At 49.3% G+C, this 25089-nt stretch overlaps 1 protein-coding gene across 5 annotated transcripts in view; it reads right to left on the bottom strand.

Moving 5' to 3' along the window:
• The window catches only part of LOC109885917 (alpha-actinin-1), a 154520-nt gene that overhangs the window by 2488 nt on the left and 126943 nt on the right, over window positions 1–25089 (bottom strand). For 2 of the 5 annotated variants that reach the window (XM_031829328.1, XM_031829325.1), the window contains 8 exons: window positions 19528–19636; window positions 18925–19065; window positions 18325–18507; window positions 17722–17856; window positions 15427–15606; window positions 15162–15308; window positions 4178–4258; window positions 1161–1319 (listed from right to left, as the gene is read on the bottom strand). In XM_031829328.1, coding sequence (XP_031685188.1) covers window positions 1161–1319; window positions 4178–4258; window positions 15162–15308; window positions 15427–15606; window positions 17722–17856; window positions 18325–18507; window positions 18925–19065; window positions 19528–19636 — 1135 coding nt within the window. Of the gene's footprint in view, window positions 1–1160; window positions 1320–1781; window positions 1848–4177; window positions 4259–15161; window positions 15309–15426; window positions 15607–17721; window positions 17857–18324; window positions 18508–18924; window positions 19066–19527; window positions 19637–25089 lie in introns of all 5 variants that reach the window. The other 3 variants (XM_031829329.1, XM_031829326.1, XM_031829327.1) reach the window with 2 other exon arrangements.

Here is a 25089-nt window from a genome sequence, read left to right as displayed (position 1 = left end):
TGGAGCGCCCTTCACGTTGTTTTTATCCGGCATTGAACACAGTATATTCCGTCTTCAATTTGATCGATTATTTACGTTTTAGGATACCTTAGGTTGGATTAGGAACGTTGTTTGAAATGTTTGGATCAGGTTTACAGGTAACTTATTAGATACTTTGTAGTCATGTTGGGCGAGTTGGAACCAGTGTATTTCTGAATCAAACGCGCCAAATAAATTGACATTTTGGGGATATAAAGAAGGACATCAGCGAACAAAAGGACCATTTGTGATGTTTCTGGGACATTTTGGAGTACCAACAGAAGAAGATTTTCAAAGGTAAGGCATTTATTATATTGTTATTTCTGACTTTTGTGTCGCCACCTGCCTGGTTGAAAATTATTTTAATGTGTTTGTATGCGGGGGGCGCTGTCCTCAGATAATCGCATGGTCTGCTTTCGCCGTAAAGCCTTTTTGAAATCTGACACTGCGGCTGGATTAACAAGATGTTAAGCTTTATTTTTTATATATTGCAGTTATATTTTACAGTTATGTTGAATGTTGATATTTCAAGATTATTTTATAATTTGGCGCTCTGCTATTTCACTGGATGTTGTCAAATTGTTCCCGCAGGATTGGCGCGGGAAGGGATCACTAACAGGTTAACTGATTGACTGATTGATTGATTAACTCATTGATTGACGGATTACTTGATTGACTGATTGATTAACCAATTAACTGATTGATTGACTGATTGATTAACCGATTCATTTATTGATTAACTGATTGATTGACTGAATAACTGATTGATTGACTGATTAACTGATTGATTAACTGATTAACTGATTGATTGACTGATTGATTAACTGATTGATTAACTGATTAACGGATAGATTAACTGATTGATTGATTGACTGATTGGTTGATTAACTGATTGATTGATTGACTGATTGGTTGACTGATTGGTTGATTAACTGATTGATTAACTGATTAACAGATTGATTAACTGATTGATTGACTGATTGGTTGATTAACTGATTGATTAACTGATTAACAGATTGATTAACTGATTGACTGATTGGTTGATTAACTGATTGATTGATTGACTGATTGGTTGATTAACTGATTGTTTTGATTGTTTGATTGCTTGATTCATTGTATAATTGCTAAATGTATATGATTACCTTGTCCCCAGCCAGGACCTTGAAGGAGGCCATGACCTGGTCAGCGGTGTCAGTATCGGCTGTCTCTCGGGACATGAAATCAATAAAGGCCTGGAACGTGACCACGCCCACCCGGTTGGGATCCACGATGCTCATGATGCGAGAGAACTCCGCTTCACCCTATTGGACAGAAACCATAAACACTATCACCAAGGAGACCATCACCAGAGCAACAAGCAAATACACTGCAAGCATCACATCACATACTGCAGTTAGCAGATGGAGCTTTCACATAAAGGTGATATATAGACTGTGTTCCAAATGGCATACCAGTCCCTATAATATAGTGGACTACTTTTAACCAGGTCCCAGGCTATGACGTAAACAAACTATACTTTTTAGACTGTAAATGAGAGACAAGACATATTTTCTCATTAAGAGATCAATCTGATCGTGATTGGTGGACCGTTTTTGTTTTATAAATGAATGTGGACTGATCTTGAAGAGACAAGTGTACATTTGTTGCCTTTCCACAAATGGCTACAAGGCAGACAGACACATATTGATACATTCATAGGTTCATAGGCACACATAGGAGGGTACTTGACAGAGGGCGAGATGGAACGGGTGGTTTGGCTTTACCATGTTGTAACCGAGGGAGATAAGGCAGGTTTTGAAGTCTTCCGCTTCCATCATCCCTGTTTTCTTCTACAGGTACCAGCCAGGGACAAACAGTACGAAGGAGGAACAGATTGAAAGGTGGAAGAGGAAATATGGGGGGGGGGGGATAAAGTAGGGGAGGGATGTCACAGGTACCCAGGTGGACATTAAGATGGGGGTGGACAGGAGAAGAAGAAGAAGAAGAAGAAGAAGAAGAAGAAGAAGAAGAATTGAGGTAGAGGGGGAAGGAGGTGGGTACAGGGAATAAATTGAGGTAGAAGGGGGATAGAGGTGGGTACAGGGAATAAATTGAGGTAGAAGGGGGATGGAGGTGGGTACAGGGAATAAATTGAGGTAGAAGGGGGATAGAGGTGGGTACAGGGAATAAATTGAGGTAGAAGGGGGGATGGAGGTGGGTACAGAGAATAAATTGAGGTAGAGGGGGGATGGAGGTGGGTACAGGGAATACATTGAGGTAGAAGGGGGATGGAGGTGGGTACAGGGAATAAATTGAGGTAGAGGGGGGATGGAGGTGGGTACAGGGAATACATTGAGGTAGAAGGGGGATGGAGGTGGGTACAGGGAATACATTGAGGTAGAAGGGGGGATGGAGGTGGGTACAGGGAATACATTGAGGTAGAAGGGGGATGGAGGTGGGTACAGGGAATACATTGAGGTAGAAGGGGGATGGAGGTGGGTACAGGGAATACATTGAGGTAGAAGGGGGATGGAGGTGGGTACAGGGAATACATTGAGGTAGAAGGGGGATGGAGGTGGGTACAGGGAATACATTGAGGTAGAAGGGGGGATGGAGGTGGGTACAGGGAATACATTGAGGTAGAAGGGGGGACGGAGGTGGGTACAGGGAATAAATTGAGGTAGAAGGGGGACGGAGGTGGGTACAGGGAATAAATTGAGGTAGAAGGGGGATGGAGGTGGGTACAGGGAATAAATTGAGGTAGAGGGGGGATGGAGGTGGGTACAGGGAATAAATTGAGGTAGAAGGGGGATGGAGGTGGGTACAGGGAATACATTGAGGTAGAGGGGGGATGGAGGTGGGTACAGGGAATACATTGAGGTAGAAGGGGGATGGAGGTGGGTACAGGGAATACATTGAGGTAGAAGGGGGATGGAGGTGGGTACAGGGAATACATTGAGGTAGAGGGGGGATGGAGGTGGGTACAGGGAATACATTGAGGTAGAAGGGGGGATGGAGGTGGGTACAGGGAATACATTGAGGTAGAAGGGGGATGGAGGTGGGTACAGGGAATACATTGAGGTAGAAGGGGGATGGAGGTGGGTACAGGGAATACATTGAGGTAGAAGGGGGATGGAGGTGGGTACAGGGAATACATTGAGGTAGAGGGGGGATGGAGGTGGGTACAGGGAATACATTGAGGTAGAAGGGGGATGGAGGTGGGTACAGGGAATACATTGAGGTAGAAGGGGGATGGAGGTGGGTACAGGGAATACATTGAGGTAGAAGGGGGATGGAGGTGGGTACAGGGAATACATTGAGGTAGAAGGGGGACGGAGGTGGGTACAGGGAATACATTGAGGTAGAAGGGGGATGGAGGTGGGTACAGGGAATACATTGAGGTAGAAGGGGGATGGAGGTGGGTACAGGGAATACATTGAGGTAGAAGGGGGATGGAGGTGGGTACAGGGAATACATTGAGGTAGAAGGGGGATGGAGGTGGGTACAGGGAATACATTGAGGTAGAAGGGGGATGGAGGTGGGTACAGGGAATACATTGAGGTAGAAGGGGGATGGAGGTGGGTACAGGGAATACATTGAGGTAGAAGGGGGATGGAGGTGGGTACAGGGAATACATTGAGGTAGAAGGGGGATGGAGGTGGGTACAGGGAATACATTGAGGTAGAAGGGGGATGGAGGTGGGTACAGGGAATACATTGAGGTAGAAGGGGGATGGAGGTGGGGTACAGGGAATAAATTGAGGTAGAAGGGGGATGGAGGTGGGTACAGGGAATAAATTGAGGTAGAAGGGGGATGGAGGTGGGTACAGGGAATACATTGAGGTAGAAGGGGGATGGAGGTGGGTACAGGGAATAAATTGAGGTAGAAGGGGGATGGAGGTGGGTACAGGGAATACATTGAGGTAGAAGGGGGATGGAGGTGGGTACAGGGAATACATTGAGGTAGAAGGGGGATGGAGGTGGGTACAGGGAATAAATTGAGGTAGAAGGGGGATGGAGGTGGGTACAGGGAATACATTGAGGTAGAGGGGGGATGGAGGTGGGTACAGGGAATACATTGAGGTAGAGGGGAGATGGAAGGGAATAAAAGGTACGAAACAAAGAGAACAAAATGACATCGTTAACCTCAGGCCCCTGCAGTGTGGAGCTGTGTTCAGTACCTGTGCATCGTTGGCGATATCGAAGCCCAGACTGATCAGGCAGGCCTTGAACTCCTCAGCCCCCAGAGTGCCCGAGTGGTCCTGGGGTGTCAGGTGTGGTAGGGGGGCAGGTGTGAAGGGTCAGATGTGCCAGGTGTGAAGAGCCAGGTAGGAGCCCAGGCCAGGTGTGCCAGGTGTGCCAGGTGTGAAACGCCAGGTACAGGGCAAGGCCAGGTATACCAGGTGTGAAGGGCCATGTGGAGGTGTGCCAGGTATCAGGTGAAGCCACAGTTCATGCAGCACAGCACACATGGAACAAGTGTGTCAGGGGGGTGTCAGAGGGGTTGTCAGGGGGGTGTCAGTGAAAGGGTTGGGTGAAGTAGACAGGAGGGGTAGGTTAGATAGGAGAGGGTAGGGGTGTGTCATGCAGAAAGAGATGTGGGGTGTTGGATTGACAAGGGGTTGCATATAGGGGTGGATGGATGATAAGGGGTTGGATATAGGGGTGGATGGGTGATAAGGGGTTGGGGATAGGGGTGGATGGATGGATGATAAGGGGTTGGGGATAGGGGTGGATGGATGATAAGGGGTTGGGGATAAGGGTGGATGGATGATAAGGGTGGATGGATGATAAGGGGTTGGGGATAGGGGTGGATGGACGATAAGGGGTTGGATATAGGGGTGGATGGATGATAAGGGGTTGGGATAGGGGAGGATGGATGATAAGGGGTTGGAGATAGGTGTGGATGGACGATAAGGGGTTGGATATAGGGGTGGATGGATGATAAGGGGTTGGGATAGGGGAGGATGGATGATAAGGGGTTGGATATAGGTGTGGATGGATGATAAGGGGTTGGGTATAGGGGTGGATGGATGATAAGGGGTTGGGGATAGGGATGGATGGATGATAAGGGGTTAGGGATAGGGGTGGATGGATGATAAGGGGTTGGGGATAGGGGTGGATGGATGGATGGATGATAAGGGGTTAGGGGTGGATGGATGGATGATAAGGGGTTAGGGGTGGATGGATGATAAGGGTTTGGGGATAGGGGTGGATGGATGATAAGGGGTTGGGGATAGGGGTGGATGGATGATAAGGGGTTGGGGATAGGGATGGATGGATGATAAGGGGTTAGGGGTGGATGGATGATAAGGGGTTGGGGATAGGGGTGGATGGATGATAAGGGGTTGGGGATAGGGGTGGATGGATGATAAGGCGTTGGGGATAGGGGCGGATGGATGAAAAAGGGTTGGGGATAGGGGCGGATGGATGATAAGGGGTTGGGGATAGGGGTGGATGGATGGATGGATGATAAGGGGTTGGATATAGGGGTGGATGGATGATAAGGGGTTGGATATAGGTGTGGATGGATGATAAGGTGTTGGGGATAGGGGTGGATGGATGATAAGGGGTTGGGGTGGATGGATGATAAGAGGTTGGGTATAGGGGTGGATGGATGATAAGGGGTTGGGGATAGGGGTGGATGGATGGATGATAAGGGGTTGGGGATAGGGGTGGATGGATGATAAGGGGTGAGGGATAGGTGTGGATGGTTGATAAGGGGTTGGGTATAGGGGTGGATGGATGATAAGGGGTTGGATATAGGTGTGGATGGATGATACGGGGTTGGGGATAGGGGTGGATGGATGGATGATAAGGGGTTGGGGATAGGGGAGGATGGATGGATGATAAGGGGTTGGGGATAGGGGAGGATGGATGGATGATAAGGGGTTGGGGATAGGGGTGGATGGATGATAAGGTGTTGGGGATAGGTGTGGATGGATGATAAGGGGTTGGGGATAGGGGTGGATGGATGGATGATAAGGGGTTGGGGATAGGGGTGGATGGATGATAAGGGGTTGGGGATAAGGTTGGATGGATGATACGGGTGGATGGATGATAAGGGGTTGGGGATAGGGGCGGATGGATGATAAGGGGTTTGGGATAGGGGTGGATGGATGATAAGGGGTTGGGGATAGGGGTGAATGGATGATAAGGGGTTGGGGATAGGGGTGCAAGGATGATAAGGGGTTGGGGATAAGGGAGTACGGTTGATAAGGGGTTGGGGATAGGGATGGATGGATGATAAGGGGTTGGGGATAGGGGTGCATGGATGATAAGGGTGGATGGATGATAAGGGGTTGGGGATAGGGGTTGATGGATGATAAGGGGTTGGGGATAGGGATGGATGATAAAGGTGGATGGATGATAAGGGGTTGGGGATAGGGGTGGATGGTTGATAAGGGGTTGGGGATAGGGGTGGATGGATGATAAGGGGTTGGGGATAGGGGTGGATGGATGATAAGGGGTTGGGGATAGGGGTGGATGGATGATAAGGGGTTGGGGATAGGGGTGGATGGATGATAAGGGTGGATGGATGATAAGGGGTTGGGGATAGGGGTGGATGGTTGATAAGGGGTTGGGGATAGGGGTGGATGGTTGATAAGGGGTTGGGGATAGGGGTGGATGGATGATAAGGGGTTAGGGATAGGGGTGGATGGATGGATGATAAGGGGGTGGGGATAGGGGTGGATGGATGATAAGGGGTTGGGGATTAGGGATGGATGGATGATAAGGGGGTGGGGATAGGGGTGGATGGATGATAAGGGGTTGGGGATAGGGGTGGATGGATGATAAGGGGTTGGGGATAGGGGTGGATGGATGATAAGGGGTTGGGGATAGGGGTGGATGGATGATAAAGGGTTGGGGATTAGGGAGTACGGTTGATAAGGGGTTGGGGCCATGCACAAGAAGAGACAGAGAACACAACACACGTTAGGACCTGAGTTGCTGAGGCTGTGACACAGTGCTGTGTTTGGTCCAGTGACAGGACATTCATTCAGAGGTAGTTCGGCACAGTGTGACAGGCAAATGGCTTTGTGTTACGGTGTGCGACAGGCATATATGTCCCTCATACATCATATAACACAGTGGTTCCCAAAGTCAAGTGGTGAACATTTAGGTTTTTGCCCCTCGCAACTGATTCAGAAATTCAAAGCTTGATGACGAGTTGATTATTTGAATCGGCTGCGTTGTGCTGGGGAGGGGCGGGGCGGGGGGGAGAGGGAGAGGGGGGAGTTTGTGAAACCCTGGTATAAAACATATTTTTCCCCTTAGTCTGAGACATGACTGGAAAACCTTGTAAGGCCATAGGGACACACTCTACAGCCCTACATATCTGCCTCCAATAGACTCCAATAAACCTCACGAACTCATAACCGACCTAAAAAAACTATTTTTAATTCAACGCTGCGTCATCGCCAGCGAGCGGAAAGACATGACAGACACTAGAACGATTTCCCTTCCATAGTTATTTAACTGCGGTTATTACTGACTGATGAACAACAGCGTGGCTACGGAAGAATGCATGAGGTCATGGAGAAACGTAACGGTGGAGTCCATCTATAAAGGCTCGGTGTGTAGGTGGAGTGTGTAGGTGGGGTGTGTAGGTGGAGTGTGTAGGTGGAGTCTATAAAGGCTCGGTTGGGGATACGGAGGAGTGTGTAGGTGGGGTGTGTAGGTGGGGTGTGTAGGTGGGGTGTGTAGGTGGGGTGTGTAGGTGGAGTGTGTAGGTGGGGTGTGTAGGTGGGGTGTGTAGGTGGAGTGTGTAGGTGGAGTGTGTAGGTGGAGTGTGTAGGTGGGGTGTGTAGGTGGAGTGTGTAGGTGGGGTGTGTAGGTGGAGTCCATCTATAAAGGCTCGGTGTGTAGGTGGGGTGTGTAGGTGGGGTGTGTAGGTGGAGTGTGTAGGTGGAGTGTGTAGGTGGGGTGTGTAGGTGGAGTCCATCTATAAAGGCTCGGTGTGTAGGTGGGGTGTGTAGGTGGGGTGTGTAGGTGGAGTGTGTAGGTGGGGTGTGTAGGTGGAGTGTGTAGGTGGAGTGTGTAGGTGGAGTGTGTAGGTGGGGTGTGTAGGTGGAGTGTGTAGGTGGAGTGTGTAGGTGGAGTGTGTAGGTGGGGTGTGTAGGTGGAGTGTGTAGGTGGAGTCCATCTATAAAGACTCGGATGGGGATACGGAGAAGTGTGTAGGTGGAGTGTGTAGGTGGAGTGTGTAGGTGGGGTGTGTAGGTGGAGTGTGTAGGTGGAGTCTATAAAGGCTCGGTTGGGGATACGGAGGAGTGTGTAGGTGGGGTGTGTAGGTGGGGTGTGTAGGTGGAGTGTGTAGGTGGGGTGTGTAGGTGGAGTGTGTAGGTGGGGTGTGTAGGTGGGGTGTGTAGGTGGAGTCCATCTATAAAGACTCGGTTGGGGATACGGAGAAGTGTGTAGGTGGAGTGTGTAGGTGGAGTGTGTAGGTGGAGTGTGTAGGTGGGGTGTGTAGGTGGAGTCTATAAAGGCTCGGTTGGGGGATACAGAGGAGTGTGTAGGTGGGGTGTGTAGGTGGAGTGTGTAGGTGGGGTGTGTAGGTGGGGTGTGTAGGTGGAGTGTGTAGGTGGAGTGTGTAGGTGAGGTGTGTAGGTGGGGTGTGTAGGTGGAGTGTGTAGGTGGGGTGTGTAGGTGGGGTGTGTAGGTGGAGTCCATCTATAAAGGCTCGGTGTGTAGGTGGAGTGTGTAGGTGGAGTATGTAGGTGGGGTGTGTAGGTGGAGTCCATCTATAAAGGCTCGGTGTGTAGGTGGGGTGTGTAGGTGGGGTGTGTAGGTGGAGTGTGTAGGTGGAGTGTGTAGGTGGGGTGTGTAGGTGGAGTCCATCTATAAAGGCTCAGGTGTGTAGGTGGGGTGTGTAGGTGGGGTGTGTAGGTGGGGTGTGTAGGTGGAGTGTGTAGGTGGAGTGTGTAGGTGGAGTGTGTAGGTGGGGTGTGTAGGTGGGGTGTGTAGGTGGAGTGTGTAGGTGGGGTGTGTAGGTGGAGTCCATTTATAAAGGCTCGGTGTGTAGGTGGGGTGTGTAGGTGGAGTGTGTAGGTGGAGTGTGTAGGTGGGGTGTGTAGGTGGGGTGTGTAGGTGGAGTGTGTAGGTGGGGTGTGTAGGTGGAGTGTGTAGGTGGAGTGTGTAGGTGGAGTGTGTAGGTGGAGTGTGTAGGTGGAGTGTGTAGGTGGGGTGTGTAGGTGGAGTGTGTAGGTGGAGTGTGTAGGTGGAGTGTGTAGGTGGGGTGTGTAGGTGGAGTGTGTAGGTGGAGTATATAAAGGCTCGGTTGGGGATACGGAGGAGTGTGTAGGTGGGGTGTGTAGGTGGGGTGTGTAGGTGGAGTGTGTAGGTGGGGTGTGTAGGTGGAGTGTGTAGGTGGAGTCCATCTATAAAGACTCGGTTGGGGATACGGAGAAGTGTGTAGGTGGAGTGTGTAGGTGGAGTGTGTAGGTGGAGTGTGTAGGTGGGGTGTGTAGGTGGAGTCTATAAAGGCTCGGTTGGGGATACGGAGGAGTGTGTAGGTGGGGTGTGTAGGTGGGGTGTGTAGGTGGAGTGTGTAGGTGGGGTGTGTAGGTGGGGTGTGTAGGTGGAGTGTGTAGGTGGAGTGTGTAGGTGAGGTGTGTAGGTGGGGTGTGTAGGTGGAGTGTGTAGGTGGGGTGTGTAGGTGGAGTCCATCTATAAAGGCTCGGTGTGTAGGTGGGGTGTGTAGGTGGAGTGTGTAGGTGGAGTGTGTAGGTGGGGTGTGTAGGTGGAGTGTGTAGGTGGAGTGTGTAGGTGGAGTGTGTAGGTGGGGTGTGTAGGTGGGATGTGTAGGTGGAGTCCATCTATAAAGGCTCGGTGTGTAGGTGGAGTGTGTAGGTGGAGTGTGTAGGTGGGGTGTGTGGGTGGAGTGTGTAGGTGGAGTGTGTAGGTGGAGTGTGTAGGTGAGGTGTGTAGGTGGGGTGTGTAGGTGGAGTGTGTAGGTGGGGTGTGTAGGTGGAGTCCATCTATAAAGGCTCGGTGTGTAGGTGGAGTGTGTAGGTGGAGTGTGTAGGTGGAGTGTGTAGGTGGAGTGTGTAGGTGGGGTGTGTAGGTGGAGTCCATCTATAAAGGCTCAGGTGTGTAGGTGGGGTGTGTAGGTGGGGTGTGTAGGTGGGGTGTGTAGGTGGAGTGTGTAGGTGGAGTGTGTAGGTGGAGTGTGTAGGTGGGGTGTGTAGGTGGGGTGTGTAGGTGGAGTGTGTAGGTGGGGTGTGTAGGTGGAGTCATCTATAAAGGCTCGGTGTGTAGGTGGGGTGTGTAGGTGGAGTGTGTAGGTGGAGTGTGTAGGTGGGGTGTGTAGGTGGGGTGTGTAGGTGGAGTGTGTAGGTGGGGTGTGTAGGTGGAGTGTGTAGGTGGAGTGTGTAGGTGGAGTGTGTAGGTGGAGTGTGTAGGTGGGGTGTGTAGGTGGAGTGTGTAGGTGGAGTGTGTAGGTGGAGTGTGTAGGTGGGGTGAGTAGGTGGAGTGTGTAGGTGGAGTCCATCTATAAAGACTCGGTTGGGGATACGGAGAAGTGTGGTAGATGGAGTGTGTAGGTGGAGTGTGTAGGTGGAGTGTGTAGGTGGGGTGTGTAGGTGGAGTGTGTAGGTGGAGTATATAAAGGCTCGGTTGGGGATACGGAGGAGTGTGTAGGTGGGTGTGTAGGTGGGGTGTGTAGGTGGAGTGTGTAGGTGGGGTGTGTAGGTGGAGTGTGTAGGTGGAGTCCATCTATAACAGACCTCGGTTGGGGATACGGAGAAGTGTGAAGGTGGAGTGTGTAGGTGGAGTGTGTAGGTGGAGTGTGTAGGTAGAGCCTATAAAGGCTCGGTTGGGGATACGGAGGAGTGTGTAGGTGGAGTGTGTAGGTGGGGTGTGTAGGTGGGAGTGTGTAGGTGGAGTCCATCTATAAAGACTCGGTTGGGGATACGGAGGAGTGTGTAGGTGGAGTGTGTAGGTGGGGGTGTGTAGGTGGAGTGTGTAGGTGGAGTCCATCTATAAAGACTCGGTTGGGGATACGGAGGAGTGTGTAGGTGGGGTGTGTAGGTGGGGTGTGTAGGTGGAGTGTGTAGGTGGGGTGTGTAGGTGGGGTGTGTAGGTGGAGTGTGTAGGTGGAGTGTGTAGGTGAGGTGTGTAGGTGGGGTGTGTAGGTGGAGTGTGTAGGTGGGGTGTGTAGGTGGAGTCCATCTATAAAGGCTCGGTGTGTAGGTGGGGTGTGTAGGTGGGGTGTGTAGGTGGAGTGTGTAGGTGGAGTGTGTAGGTGGAGTGTGTAGGTGGGGTGTGTAGGTGGAGTGTGTAGGTGGAGTGTGTAGGTGGGTGTGTAGGTGGGATGTGTAGGTGGAGTCCATCTATAAAGGCTTGGTGTGTAGGTGGAGTGTGTAGGTGGAGTGTGTAGGTGGGTGTGTGGGTGGAGTGTGTAGGTGGAGTGTGTAGGTGAGGTGTGTAGGTGAGGTGTGTAGGTGGGGTGTGTAGGTGGAGTGTGTAGGTGGGGTGTGTAGGGTGGAGTCCATCTATAAAGGCTCGGTGTGTAGCTGGGGTGTGTAGGTGGGGTGTGTAGGTGGAGTGTGTAGGTGAGTGTGTAGGTGGAGTGTGTAGGTGGGGTGTGTAGGTGGAGTGTGTAGGTGGAGTGGGTGTAGGTGGGGTGTGTAGGTGGGATGTGTAGGTGGAGTCCATCTATAAAGGCTCGGTGTGTAGGTGGAGTGTGTAGGTGGAGTGTGTAGGTGGGGTGTGTGGGTGGAGTGTGTAGGTGGAGTGTGTAGGTGGGGTGTGTAGGTGGAGTGTGTAGGTGGAGTGTGTAGGTGGGGTGTGTAGGTGGAGTGTGTAGGTGGAGTCTATAAAGGCTTGGTTGGGGATACGGAGGAGTGTGTAGGTGGGGTGTGTAGGTGGGGTGTGTAGGTGGAGTGTGTAGGTGGGGTGTGTAGGTGGAGTGTGTAGGTGGAGTCCATCTATCAAAGACTCGGTTGGGGATACGGAGAAGTGTGTAGGTGGAGTTGGTAGGTGGAGTGTGTAGGTGGGGTGTGTAGGTGGAGTCCATCTATAAAGACTCGGTTGGGGATACGGAGAAGTGTGGTAGGTGGAGTGTGTAGGTGGAGTGTGGTAGGAGGAGTGTGTAGGTGGAGTCTATAAGGCTCGGTTGGGGATACGGAGGAGTGTGTAGGTGGGTGTGTAAGGGTTGGGGGGTGTAGGTGGAGTGTGTAGGTGGGTGTTGTAGCTGGGGTGTGTAGGTGGAGTGTGTAGGTGGAGTGTGTAGGTGGGGTGTGTAGGTGGAGTGTTGTAGGTGGAGTGGTGTAGGTGGGGTGTGTAGGTGGAGTGTGTAGTGGGAGTGTGTAGGTGGGGTGTGTAGGTGGGGTGTGTAGTGGAGTCCATCTATAAAGGCTCTGTGTGTAGGTGGAGTGTGTAGGTGGAGTATGTAGGTGGGGTGTGTAGGTGAGTGTGTAGGTGGAGTGTGTAGGTGGGGTGTGTAGTTAGAGTGTGTAGGTGGGGAGTGTGTAGGTGGGGTGTGTAGGTGGAGTGTGTAGGTGGAGTCCATCTATAAAGGCTTGTGTGTAGTGGGGTGCGTAGGTAGGGTGTGTAGGTGGAGTGTGTAGGTGGGGTGTGTAGTGGAGTGTGTAGGTGGAGTCCAATCTATAAGGCTCGGTGTGTAGGTGGAGTGTGTAGTGGGGTATGTAGGTGGAGTGTGTAGATGGAGTGTGTAGGTGGATTGTGAGGTGGGGTGTGTAGATGGAGGTGTGTAGGTGGAGTGTGTAGGTGGAGTGTGTAGGTGGGGTGTGTAGGTGAGTGTGTACGGTGGATGTGTAGGTGGGGTGTGTAGGTGGGATGTGTAGGTGGAGTCCATCTATAAAGGCTTGGTGGTGTAGGTGGAGTGTGGTAGGTGGAGTGTGTAGGTGGGGTGTGTGGGGTGGAGTGTGTAGGTGGAGTGTGTAGGGAGGTGGGGTGTGTGCGGTGGAGTGTTAGTGGAGTGTGTAGGTGAGGTGTGTAGGTGAGGTGTTAGAGGTGGGTGTGTAGGTGGAGGTGTAGGTGGGGTGTGTAGGTGGAGTCCATCTATAAAGGCTCGGTGTGTAGGTGGGGTGTGTAGGTGGGTGTGTAGGTGGAGTGTGTAGTGGAGTGTGTAGGTGGAGTGTGTAGGTGGGGGTGTGTAGGTGGAGTGTGTAGGTGGAGTGTGTAGGTGGGGTGTGTAGGTGGGATGTGTAGGTGGGAGTCATCTATAAAGGCTCGGTGTGTAGGTGGAGTGTGTAGGTGGAGTGTGTAGGTGGGGTGTGTGGGTGGAGTGTGTAGGTGGAGTGTGTAGGTGGGGTGTGTAGGTGGAGTGTGTAGGTGGAGTGTGTAGGTGGGGTGTGTAGGTGGGAGTGTGTAGGTGGAGTCTATAAAGCTTGGTTGGGATACGGAGGATGTGGTGAGGTGGGGGTGTGTAGGTGGGGTGTGTAGGTGGAGTGTGTAGGTGGGGTGTGTAGGTGGAGTGTGTAGGTGGAGTCCATCTATAAAGACTCGGTTGGGGATACGGAGAAGTGTGTAGGTGGAGTGTGTAGGTGGAGTGTTAGGTGGGTGTGTAGGTGGAGTCCATCTATAAAGACTCGGTTGGGGATACGGAGAAGTGTGTAGGTGGAGTGTGTAGGTGGAGTGTGTAGGAGGAGTGTGTAGGTGGAGTCTATAAGGCTCGGTTGGGGATACGGAGGAGTGTGTAGGTGGGGTGTGTAGGTGGGGGTTGTAGGTGGAGTGTGTAGGTGGGGTGTGTAGCTGGGGTGTGTAAGGTGAGTGTGTAGGGGGAGTGTGGTAGGTGGGTGTGTAGGTGGAGTGTGTAGGTGGAGTGTGTAGGTGGGGTGTGTAGTGGAGTGTGTAGGTGGAGTGTGTAGGTGGGGTGTGTAGGTGGGGTGTGTGGTGGAGTCCATCTATAAAGGCTCTGTGTGTAGTGAGTGTGTAGTGGAGTATGTAGGTGGGGGTGTGTAGGTGGAGTGTGTAGGTGGAGTGTGTAGGTGGGGTGTGTAGGTAGAGTGTGTAGGTGGAGTGTGTAGGTGGGGTGTGTAGGTGGAGTGTGTAGGTGGAGTCCATCTATAAAGGCTTGTGTGTAGGTGGGGTGTGTAGGTAGGGGTGTGTAGGTGGAGTGTGTAGGTGGGGTGTGTAGGTGGAGTGTGTAGGTGGAGTCCATCTATAAAGGCTCGGTGTGTAGGTGGAGTTGTAGGTGGGGTATGTAGGTGGAGTGTGTAGATGGAGTGTGTAGGTGGATTGTGTAGGTGGGGTGTTGTAGATGGAGTGTGTAGGTGGATGTGTAGGTGGGGTGTGTAGGTGGAGGTGTAGGTGGAGTGTGTAGGTGGAGTGTGTAGGTGGGGTGTGTAGGTGGGGTGTGTAGGTGGAGTCTATAAAGGCTCGGTTGGGGATACGGAGGAGTGTGTAGGTGGGTGTGTAGGTGGGGTGTGTAGGTGGAGTGTGTAGGTGGAGTGTGTAGGTGGGTTGTGTAGTGGAGTGTGTAGGTGGAGTGTGTAGGTGGGGTGTGTAGGGGAGTGTGTAGGTGGGGTGTGTAGGTGGGGTGTGTAGGTGGGGTGTGTTAGGTGAGTGTGTAGTGGGGTGTGTAGGTGGGTGTGTAGGTGGAGTGTGTAGGTGGGAGGTGTTGTAGGTGGGTGTGTAGGTGGGTGTGTAGGTGGAGTGTGTAGGTGGGGTGTGTAGGTGGGTGTGTAGGTGAGTGTTGTAGGTGGGGGTGTGTAGGTGGGGTGTGTAGGTGGGGGTGTGTAGGTGGGGTGGTGTAGGTAGGGTGTGTAGGTGGAGTGTGTAGGTGGGATGTGTTAGGTGGGGGTGTGTAAAACGGTCTAACCCCCCCCCCACAGCACCTCTTCCTCCCTTTACGGTCTCTTGCCCCCCCCACAGCACCTCTTCCTCCCTGTACGGTCTAACCCCCCCCCCCCCCCCCCCCCCCCCCCCCCCCACAGCACCTCTTCCTCCCTGTATGGTCTCTTCTCCGTGAAACTGACCCTAAAACGGTCTAACCCCCCCCCCCCCCCCCCACAGCACCTCTTCCTCCCTGTACGGTCTAACCACCCCCCCCCCCCCCCCCCCCCCCACACAGCAGCACCTCTTCCTCCCTGTACGGTCTAACCCCCGCCCCACAGCACCTCTTCCTCCCTGTACGGTCTAACCCCCCCCCCACAGCACCTCTTCCTCCCTGTACGGTCTCTTCTCTGTGAAACTGACCCTGTCGAAGTGGTTGAAGGAGGCTCTGAACTCGTTCATCTGGTCCTGGCTGATGCCTTTGGCGTCCCTCGTCAGAATCTGGTTCTCGATCTCGTTGATGGTTCTGGCGATGGTGGTCAGGAGCTGCTCCCAGCCCACACGGATATGCTGGAGGGGGGGGGGGGTAGATAGTCATCGTAAGGTCACACATTCAAAAACGTATTGTGAAGGTTCTGCGGTTCTCAATAAGAATTGTACCCGATCTCGATATCGTTTGCGTTCTTACCTCCATGGTGTAGTTGGTGTGCTTGTTGTCGAAGATGAGAGCTTCCTGAATCAGTTGGTGGTCTCCCTCCAATTGGTCGATCTTTGGCTTGTAGTTGACAATGTTCTTCTCGTATTGGCGGAGGTGGGTCAGCTGATCCTCCAGGGTTCCGTGCATCTCGATGGAGATACGACCAATCTCCTGCAGAGAGAGAAACATGGAGGAGGAGGAGGGGGTTCAGCAAAACCAACTGGACAGAATGTTTGAGTTAAATCATCCTGCCGAGTATGAAACCATGCCCAGGAGAGGGAGGGTCAAACCCCAACTGGACAGAATAGAGACTAGAGAACAGAGACTGTTTGAATTGTTTGGTGAATAACAGGCATGAGAACAAAGAACCAAAACTGCTCTCACCTCTAACCCGGACCCGACCGAGCTAAACCCGCACCTCTCTCTGAGAACACTGACTACGAAGTGACGCTCTTTTCATGGCGGTCCGTGGGGCCGGACGGCAGGGGCTGGTAATATGAGTTGTGGATTGTACACCCAGGACGCCAGTATTGTAGTCAAGTCACTAAACCTCAAGTCCAGTCCCAAGCATTCAGAGTCTTTCATTCAGAGTCCAAGTCCTGTCACAAGTCCCAAACATTCAGAGTCCAAGTCCAGTCACAAGTCCCAAGCATTCAGAGTCCAAGTCCAGAAACAAGTCCCAAGCATTCAGAGTCCAAGTCCAGTAACAAGTCCCAAGCATTCAGAGTCCAAGTCCAGTCACAAGTCCCAAGCATTCTGTCCCACACCCTGTCCCACACCTTGTCCCACAGAGTCCAAGTCCAGTCACAAGTCCCAAGCATTCAGAGTCCAAGTCCAGTCACAAGTCCCAAGCATTCAGAGTCCAAGTCCAGTCACAAGTCCCAAGCATTCAGAGTCCAAGTCCAGTCACAAGTCCCAAGCATTCAGAGTCCAAGTCCAGTCACAAGTCCCAAGCATTCAGAGTCCAAGTCCAGTCACAAGTCCCAAGCATTCAGAGTCCAAGTCCAGTCACAAGTCCCAAACATTCAGAGTCCAAGTCCAGTCACAAGTCCCAAACATTCAGAGTCCAAGTCCAGTCACAAGTCCCAAGCATTCAGAGTCCAAGTCCAGAAAACAAGTCCCAAGCATTCAGAGTCCAAGTCCAGTAACAAGTCCCAAGCATTCAGAGTCCAAGTCCAGTCACAAGTCCCAAGCATTCTGTCCCACACCCTGTCCCACACCTTGTCCCACAGAGTCCAAGTCCAGTCACAAGTCCCAAGCATTCAGAGTCCAAGTCCAGTCACAAGTCCCAAGCATTCAGAGTCCAAGTCCAGTCACAAGTCCCAAGCATTCAGAGTCCAAGTCCAGTCACAAGTCCCAAGCATTCAGAGTCCAAGTCCAGTCACAAGTCCCAAGCATTCAGAGTCCAAGTCCAGTCACAAGTCCCAAGCATTCAGAGTCCAAGTCCAGTCACAAGTCCCAAGCATTCAGAGTCCAAGTCCAGTCACAAGTCCCAAGCATTCAGAGTCCAAGTCCAGTCACAAGTCCCAAGCATTCAGAGTCCAAGTCCAGTCACAAGTCCCAAGCATTCAGAGTCCAAGTCCAGTCACAAGTCCCAAGCATTCAGAGTCCAAGTCCAGTCACAAGTCCCAAGCATTCAGAGTCCAAGTCCAGTCACAAGTCCCAAGCATTCAGAGTCCAAGTCCAGTCACAAGTCCCAAGCATTCTGTCCCACACCCTGTCCCACACCTTGTCCCACAGAGTCCAAGTCCAGTAACAAGTCCCAAGCATTCAGAGTCCAAGTCCAGTCACAAGTCCCAAGCATTCAGAGTCCAAGTCCCAAGCATTCAGAGTCCAAGTCCAGTCACAAGTCCCAAGCATTCAGAGTCCAAGTCCAGTCACAAGTCCCAAGCATTCAGAGTCCAAGTCCAGTCACAAGTCCCAAGCATTCAGAGTCCAAGTCCAGTCACAAGTCCCAAGCATTCAGAGTCCAAGTCCAGTCACAAGTCCCAAGCATTCAGAGTCCAAGTCCAGTTCTACAGGACATTACAGTGCAGTGTTCTGATATTGATAGCAATACCCACAAAGGAACCTATGGAGCCAGTAAGTTCAATACTAATGGTCATTTCTGCTCTGCCTGGACTTTGGACCATGGAAATAGAATGAATAGAACATTCTGGTTCTCTACTCTGGGTCGCCTCCATCTTGTTTTCGAGCCAAGGCCCTGATGACATTGGCATGGTTGGATTAGGGTTAGGGTAAAGGTTAGAGGTCAGGGGTTGGTCTAGGATAAGTGTGTGGACTGACCTCCATCTTGGTCTGGATCCAGGGCCCGATGACGTTGGCTTGGTTGGCGAACTGCCTGCGGAGACGCTCGTTGTTCTGCTGCCGGGCGTGCTCTTCGATCAGAGCCTGGTCCCTCTGGGGAACCAGCTGTCTCACCTGAGGAATGACAGACAACGGGACAAACACGTAGTTAGACCCACGAGGGCTCATTTTATCCCTCTGCTATCTAAGTACCTTGGTTACCTGATGAGGTTTAACCCCTTGGACACTAGATGATAATAAGAAGGTAGTGTAGGAATCCTCCAACCAGGATATCTGGAGAACCTGGGAATTTTGCAACTCTAGTTGCTGGTGTACCTTGTCCCACACCCTGTCCCACACCCTGTCCCACACCCTGTCCCACACCCTGTCCCACACCTTGTCCCACACCCTGTCCCCCCCCTGTCCCACACCTTGTCCCACACCCTGTCCCAAACCCTGTCCCACACCTTGTCCCACACCCTGTCCCACACCCTGTCCCACACCTTGTCCCACACCCTGTCCCACACCCTGTCCCATACACTTGGTGTTGATCTCCTGTATGTGTTGCCTGTCCCACACCCTGTCCCACACCCTGTCCCTCACCTTGTCCCACTTGGCGTTGATGTCCTGAGGGTTGATGGTGGTGTAAGGGTTGGTCCCAGCCATGTTTACATGATAGGTGGCCACTATCTTGGCGATCTCATTGTGAATGCCCAGGATGGCACCGCGTTCCTTATCTGCATCAGGGAGAGTGGCTTTAAACTGCTCGTGGGCTGTACTCAGACCCTGTGGGAGGGAAAGACAGAGATACACACACATACACACAGACACAGATACACACACATACACACAGACACAGACAACCACACACACACACACGATCAAAAGATGCCAAGAATTGTGTTTTTAAATCTGTGTGTGTGTGTGTGCGCGCGTGCGTGCTTGTGTGTGTACGTGTGTGTGTGTGTGTTTATGTATGTGTATGTGTGTGTGTGTGTGGTGCGCGCGTGTGTGTGCGCGTGTTTATGTGTGTGTGTGTGTGCGCGCGCGTGTGTGCGCGTGTTTATGTGTGTGTGTGTGTATGTGTATGTGTGTTATGTGTATGTGTGTGTGCGCGTGTTTATGTGTGTGTGTGTGTGTGTGTTTATGTGTATGTGTGTGTGTGTGTTTATGTGTGTGTGTGTGCCCCTCTACAGTACTAACCTGTATCTCCTCTATGGTGTGAACTATGAAGGTGTCCTGCAGATCCTCCATGGCTCCCTCCATCCAGTTGTTGAACGGAGCCGCTCGCTTGGCAAACTCCAGATACAACTGGTCTATGGTCTCCAGAAGCTTCTCAGTTCTCTGTTTCAGACACAGAGAGAGAGAGAGACAGAGAGAGAGAGAGACAGAGAGAAAGAGAGAGAGAGAGAAAGGGAGAGAGAGAGAGACAGAGAGAGAGACAGAGAGAGAGAGAGAGAGAGAGAGAGAGAGAGAGAGAAAACAGTCAGCGCATTGTAAAGACTGAGAGCAAGACGAAAGTCAATTGACTACATTGAACACAAAGGACTACAGATGAGAATCATCTAGAATATTAATCACAAAGGACTACAGATGAGAATAATCTGTGTAACTCAAAGATTGGGGCGATATTTATTGTACATGGTCCAAGTCAAATAAATGAATCAAAATATTCATATAGTATTTGGACAGTCATTTCACTGTGAAGAAGAGAACCTATTCACATTAGTTACCATTATGTGTGTGGGTCTGAGGGGGCCTTTGTCCTTTCTAGCAATTCTAAGTTTCAGGTTCCTCCTACAGTACCTGCAGAGCTTCGCTGCGTTTCTGGGTCAGGGCTCCTAGGGCGTCCCATCGGTCACATATCCTCTGGCATCGACTGTTCACACTGGGGGAGTCATAGTAGTCTAGCTCACTGGGGGGGGGGGGGGGACAAGAAAGAGACAGACGTTATATCACATCACATTTTATGTCTCACCTGCGCCGAATACAACAGGTGTAGTAGACCTTACAGTGAAATGCTGAATACAACAGGTGTAGTAGACCTCACAGTGAAATGCTGAATACAACAGGTGTAGTAGACCTCACAGTGAAATGCTGAATAAAACAGGTGTAGTAGACCTCACAGTGAAATGCTGAATACAACAGGTGTAGTAGACCTCACAGTGAAATGCTGAATACAACAGGTGTAGTAGACCTTACAGTGAAATGCTGAATACAACAGGTGTAGTAGACCTTACAGTGAAATGCTGAATACAACAGGTGTAGTAGACCTCACAGTGAAATGCTGAATACAACAGGTGTAGTAGACCTCACAGTGAAATGCTGAATACAACAGGTGTAGTAGACCTCACAGTGAAATGCTGAATACAACAGGTGTAGTAGACCTCACAGTGAAATGCTGAATACAACAGGTGTAGGTAGACCTTACAGTGAAATGCTGAATACAACAGGTGTAGTACACCTTACAGTGAAATGCTGAATACAACAGGTGTAGTAGACCTCACAGTGAAATGCTGAATACAACAGGTGTAGTAGACCTCACAGTGAAATGCTGAATACAGCAGGTGTAGTAGACCTCACAGTGAAATGCTGAATATAACAGGTGTAGTAGACCTTACAGTGAAATGCTGAATACAACAGGTGTAGTAGACCTCACAGTGAAATGCTGAATACAACAGGTGTAGTAGACCTCACAGTGAAATGCTGAATTCAACAGGTGTAGTAGACCTTACAGTGAAATGCTGAATACAACAGGTGTAGTAGACCTTACAGTGAAATGCTGAATACAACAGGTGTAGTAGACCTTACAGTGAAATGCTGAATACAACAGGTGTAGATAGACCTTACAGTGAAATGCTGACTACAACAGGTGTAGTAGACCTTACAGTGAAATGCTGAATACAACAGGTGTAGTAGACCTCACAGTGAAATGCTGAATACAACAGGTGTAGTAGAACTCACAGTGAAATGCTGAATACAACAGGTGTAGTAGACCTCACAGTGAAATGCTGAATACAACAGGTGTAGTAGACCGCACAGTGAAATGCTGAATACAACAGGTGTAGGTAGACCTTACAGTGAAATGCTGAATACAACAGGTGTAGATAGACCTTACAGTGAAATGCTGACTACAACAGGTGTAGTAGACCTTACAGTGAAATGCTGAATACAACAGGTGTAGTAGACCTCACAGTGAAATGCTGAATACAACAGGTGTAGTAGAACTCACAGTGAAATGCTGAATACAACAGGTGTAGTAGACCTCACAGTGAAATGCTGAATACAACAGGTGTAGTAGACCGCACAGTGAAATGCTGAATACAACAGGTGTAGGTAGACCTTACAGTGAAATGCTGAATACAACAGGTGTAGTACACCTTACAGTGAAATGCTGAATACAACAGGTGTAGTAGACCTCACAGTGAAATGCTGAATACAACAGGTGTAGTAGACCTCACAGTGAAATGCTGAATACAGCAGGTGTAGTAGACCTCACAGTGAAATGCTGAATATAACAGGTGTAGTAGACCTTACAGTGAAATGCTGAATACAACAGGTGTAGTAGACCTCACAGTGAAATGCTGAATACAACAGGTGTAGTAGACCTCACAGTGAAATGCTGAATTCAACAGGTGTAGGTAGACCTTACAGTGAAATGCTGAATACAACAGGTGTAGTAGACCTTACAGTGAAATGCTGAATACAACAGGTGTAGTAGACCTTACAGTGAAATGCTGAATACAACAGGTGTAGATAGACCTTACAGTGAAATGCTGACTACAACAGGTGTAGTAGACCTTACAGTGAAATGCTGAATACAACAGGTGTAGTAGACCTCACAGTGAAATGCTGAATACAACAGGTGTAGTAGAACTCACAGTGAAATGCTGAATACAACAGGTGTAGTAGACCTCACAGTGAAATGCTGAATACAACAGGTGTAGTAGACCTCACAGTGAAATGCTGAATACAACAGGTGTAGTAGACCTCACAGTGAAATTCTGAATACAACAGGTGTAGTAGACCTTACAGTGAAATGCTGAATACAACAGGTGTAGTAGAACTCACAGTGAAATGCTGAATACAACAGGTGTAGTATACCTCACAGTGAAATGCTGAATACAACAGGTGTAGATAGACCTCACAGTGAAATGCTGAATACAACAGGTGTAGTAGACCTTACAGTGAAATGCTGAATACAACAGGTGTAGTAGACCTCACAGTGAAATGCTGAATACAACAGGTGTAGATAGACCTTACAGTGAAATGCTGAATACAACAGGTGTAGTAGACCTCACAGTGAAATTCTGAATACAACAGGTGTAGTAGACCTTACAGTGAAATGCTGAATACAACAGGTGTAGTAGACCTCACAGTGAAATGCTGAATACAACAGGTGTAGTAGACCTCACAGTGAAATACTGAATACAACAGGTGTAGTAGACCTTACAGTGAAATGCTGAATAAAACAGGTGTAGTAGACCTCACAGTGAAATGCTGAATACAACAGGTGTAGTAGACCTCACAGTGAAATGCTGAATACAACAGGTGTAGTAGACCTCACAGTGAAATGCTGAATACAACAGGTGTAGTAGACCTTACAGTGAAATGCTGAATACAACAGGTGTAGTAGACCTTACAGTGAAATGCTGAATACAACAGGTGTAGTAGACCTTACAGTGAAATGCTGAATACAACAGGTGTAGTAGACCTCACAGTGAAATGCTGAATACAACAGGTGTAGATAGACCTTACAGTGAAATGCTGAATACAACAGGTGTAGTAGACCTTACAGTGAAATGCTGAATACAACAGGTGTAGTAGACCTCACAGTGAAATGCTGAATACAACAGGTGTAGTAGACCTCACAGTGAAATGCTGAATACAACAGGTGTAGTAGACCTCACAGTGAAATGCTGAATACAACAGGTGTAGTAGACCTTACAGTGAAATGCTGAATACAACAGGTGTAGTAGACCTCACAGTGAAATGCTGAATACAACAGGTGTAGTAGACCTTACAGTGAAATGCTGAATACAACAGGTGTAGTAGACCTCACAGTGAAATGCTGAATACAACAGGTGTAGTAGACCTCACAGTGAAATGCTGAATACAACAGGTGTAGGTAGACCTCACAGTGAAATGCTGAATACAACAGGTGTAGTAGACCTTACAGTGAAATGCTGAATACAACAGGTGTAGTAGACCTTACAGTGAAATGCTGAATACAACAGGTGTAGTAGACCTTACAGTGAAATGCTGAATACAACAGGTGTAGTAGACCTTACAGTGAAATGCTGAATACAACAGGTGTAGTAGACCTCACAGTGAAATGCTGAATACAACAGGTGTAGTAGACCTCACAGTGAAATGCTGAATACAACAGGTGTAGGTAGACCTCACAGTGAAATGCTGAATACAACAGGTGTAGTAGACCTCACAGTGAAATGCTGAATACAACAGGTGTAGTAGACCTCACAGTGAAATGCTGAATACAACAGGTGTAGTAGACCTTACAGTGAAATGCTGAATACAACAGGTGTAGTAGACCTTACAGTGAAATGCTGAATACAACAGGTGTAGTAGACCTTACAGTGAAATGCTGAATACAACAGGTGTAGTAGACCTTACAGTGAAATGCTGAATACAACAGGTGTAGTAGACCTCACAGTGAAATGCTGAATACAACAGGTGTAGTAGACCTCACAGTGAAATGCTGAATACAACAGGTGTAGTAGACCTCACAGTGAAATGCTGAATACAACAGGTGTAGTAGACCTCACAGTGAAATGCTGAATACAACAGGTGTAGTAGACCTCACAGTGAAATGCTGAATACAACAGGTGTAGTAGACCTCACAGTGAAATGCTGAATACAACAGGTGTAGTAGACCTCACAGTGAAATGCTGAATACAACAGGTGTAGTAGACCTCACAGTGAAATGCTGAATACAACAGGTGTAGTAGACCTTACAGTGTAATGCTGAATACAACAGGTGTAGTAGACCTCACAGTGAAATGCTGAATACAACAGGTGTAGTAGACCTCACAGTGAAATGCTGAATACAACAGGTGTAGTAGACCTTACAGTGTAATGCTGAATACAACAGGTGTAGTAGACCTCACAGTGAAATGCTGAATACAACAGGTGTAGTAGACCTCACAGTGAAATGCTGAATACAACAGGTGTAGTAGACCTGACAGTGAAATGCTGAATACAACAGGTGTAGTAGACCTGACAGTGAAATGCTGAATACAACAGGTGTAGTAGACCTCACAGTGAAATGCTGAATACAACAGGTGTAGTAGACCTCACAGTGAAATGCTGAATACAACAGGTGTAGTAGACCTCACAGTGAAATGCTGAATACAACAGGTGTAGTAGACCTTACAGTGAAATGCTGAATACAACAGGTGTAGTAGACCTCACAGTGAAATGCTGAATACAACAGGTGTAGTAGACCTCACAGTGAAATGCTGAATACAACAGGTGTAGTAGACCTTACAGTGAAATGCTGAATACAACAGGTGTAGTAGACCTTACAGTGAAATGCTGAATACAACAGGTGTAGTAGACCTCACAGTGAAATGCTGAATACAACAGGTGTAGTAGACCTTACAGTGAAATGCTGAATACAACAGGTGTAGTAGACCTCACAGTGAAATGCTGAATACAACAGGTGTAGTAGACCTCACAGTGAAATGCTGAATACAACAGGTGTAGTAGACCTTACAGTGAAATGCTGAATACAACAGGTGTAGTAGACCTCACAGTGAAATGCTGAATACAACAGGTGTAGTAGACCTCACAGTGAAATGCTGAATACAACAGGTGTAGTAGACCTTACAGTGAAATGCTGAATACAACAGGTGTAGTAGACCTCACAGTGAAATGCTGAATACAACAGGTGTAGTAGACCTTTTTTTTAAATGTTTACTTACAAGCCCTTTAACCAACAATGCCGTTTTAAGAAAAATAAGTGTTAAGAAAGTATAACAAATGGTCAAAAGTTTGGACACACCTACTCATTCCAGGGTTTTTCTTAATTTGTTAAACTATTTATTAAATTGTAGAATAATAGTGAAGACATCAAAACTATGAAATAACACATATGGAATCATGTAGTAACCAAAAAAGTGTTAAACAAATCATATGATTAGCTGTTCGGGAGTCTTATGGCTTGGGGGTAGAATCTGTTAAGAAGCCTTTTGGACCTAGACTTGGCGCTCCGGTACCGATTGCCATGTGGTAGCAGAGAGAACAGCCTGTGACTGGTGAATTTTAAGGGCCTTCCTCTGACACCGCCTGGTATAGAGGTCCTGGATGGCAGGAAGCTTGGCCCCAGTGATGGTAGTGCGTACGACC

The sequence above is a fragment of the Oncorhynchus kisutch genome, linkage group LG7 (assembly GCF_002021735.2).
Source record: "Oncorhynchus kisutch isolate 150728-3 linkage group LG7, Okis_V2, whole genome shotgun sequence".
NCBI classification, from domain to species: domain Eukaryota; kingdom Metazoa; phylum Chordata; class Actinopteri; order Salmoniformes; family Salmonidae; genus Oncorhynchus; species Oncorhynchus kisutch.
This window is presented reverse-complemented; position numbering and strand designations above follow the sequence as displayed.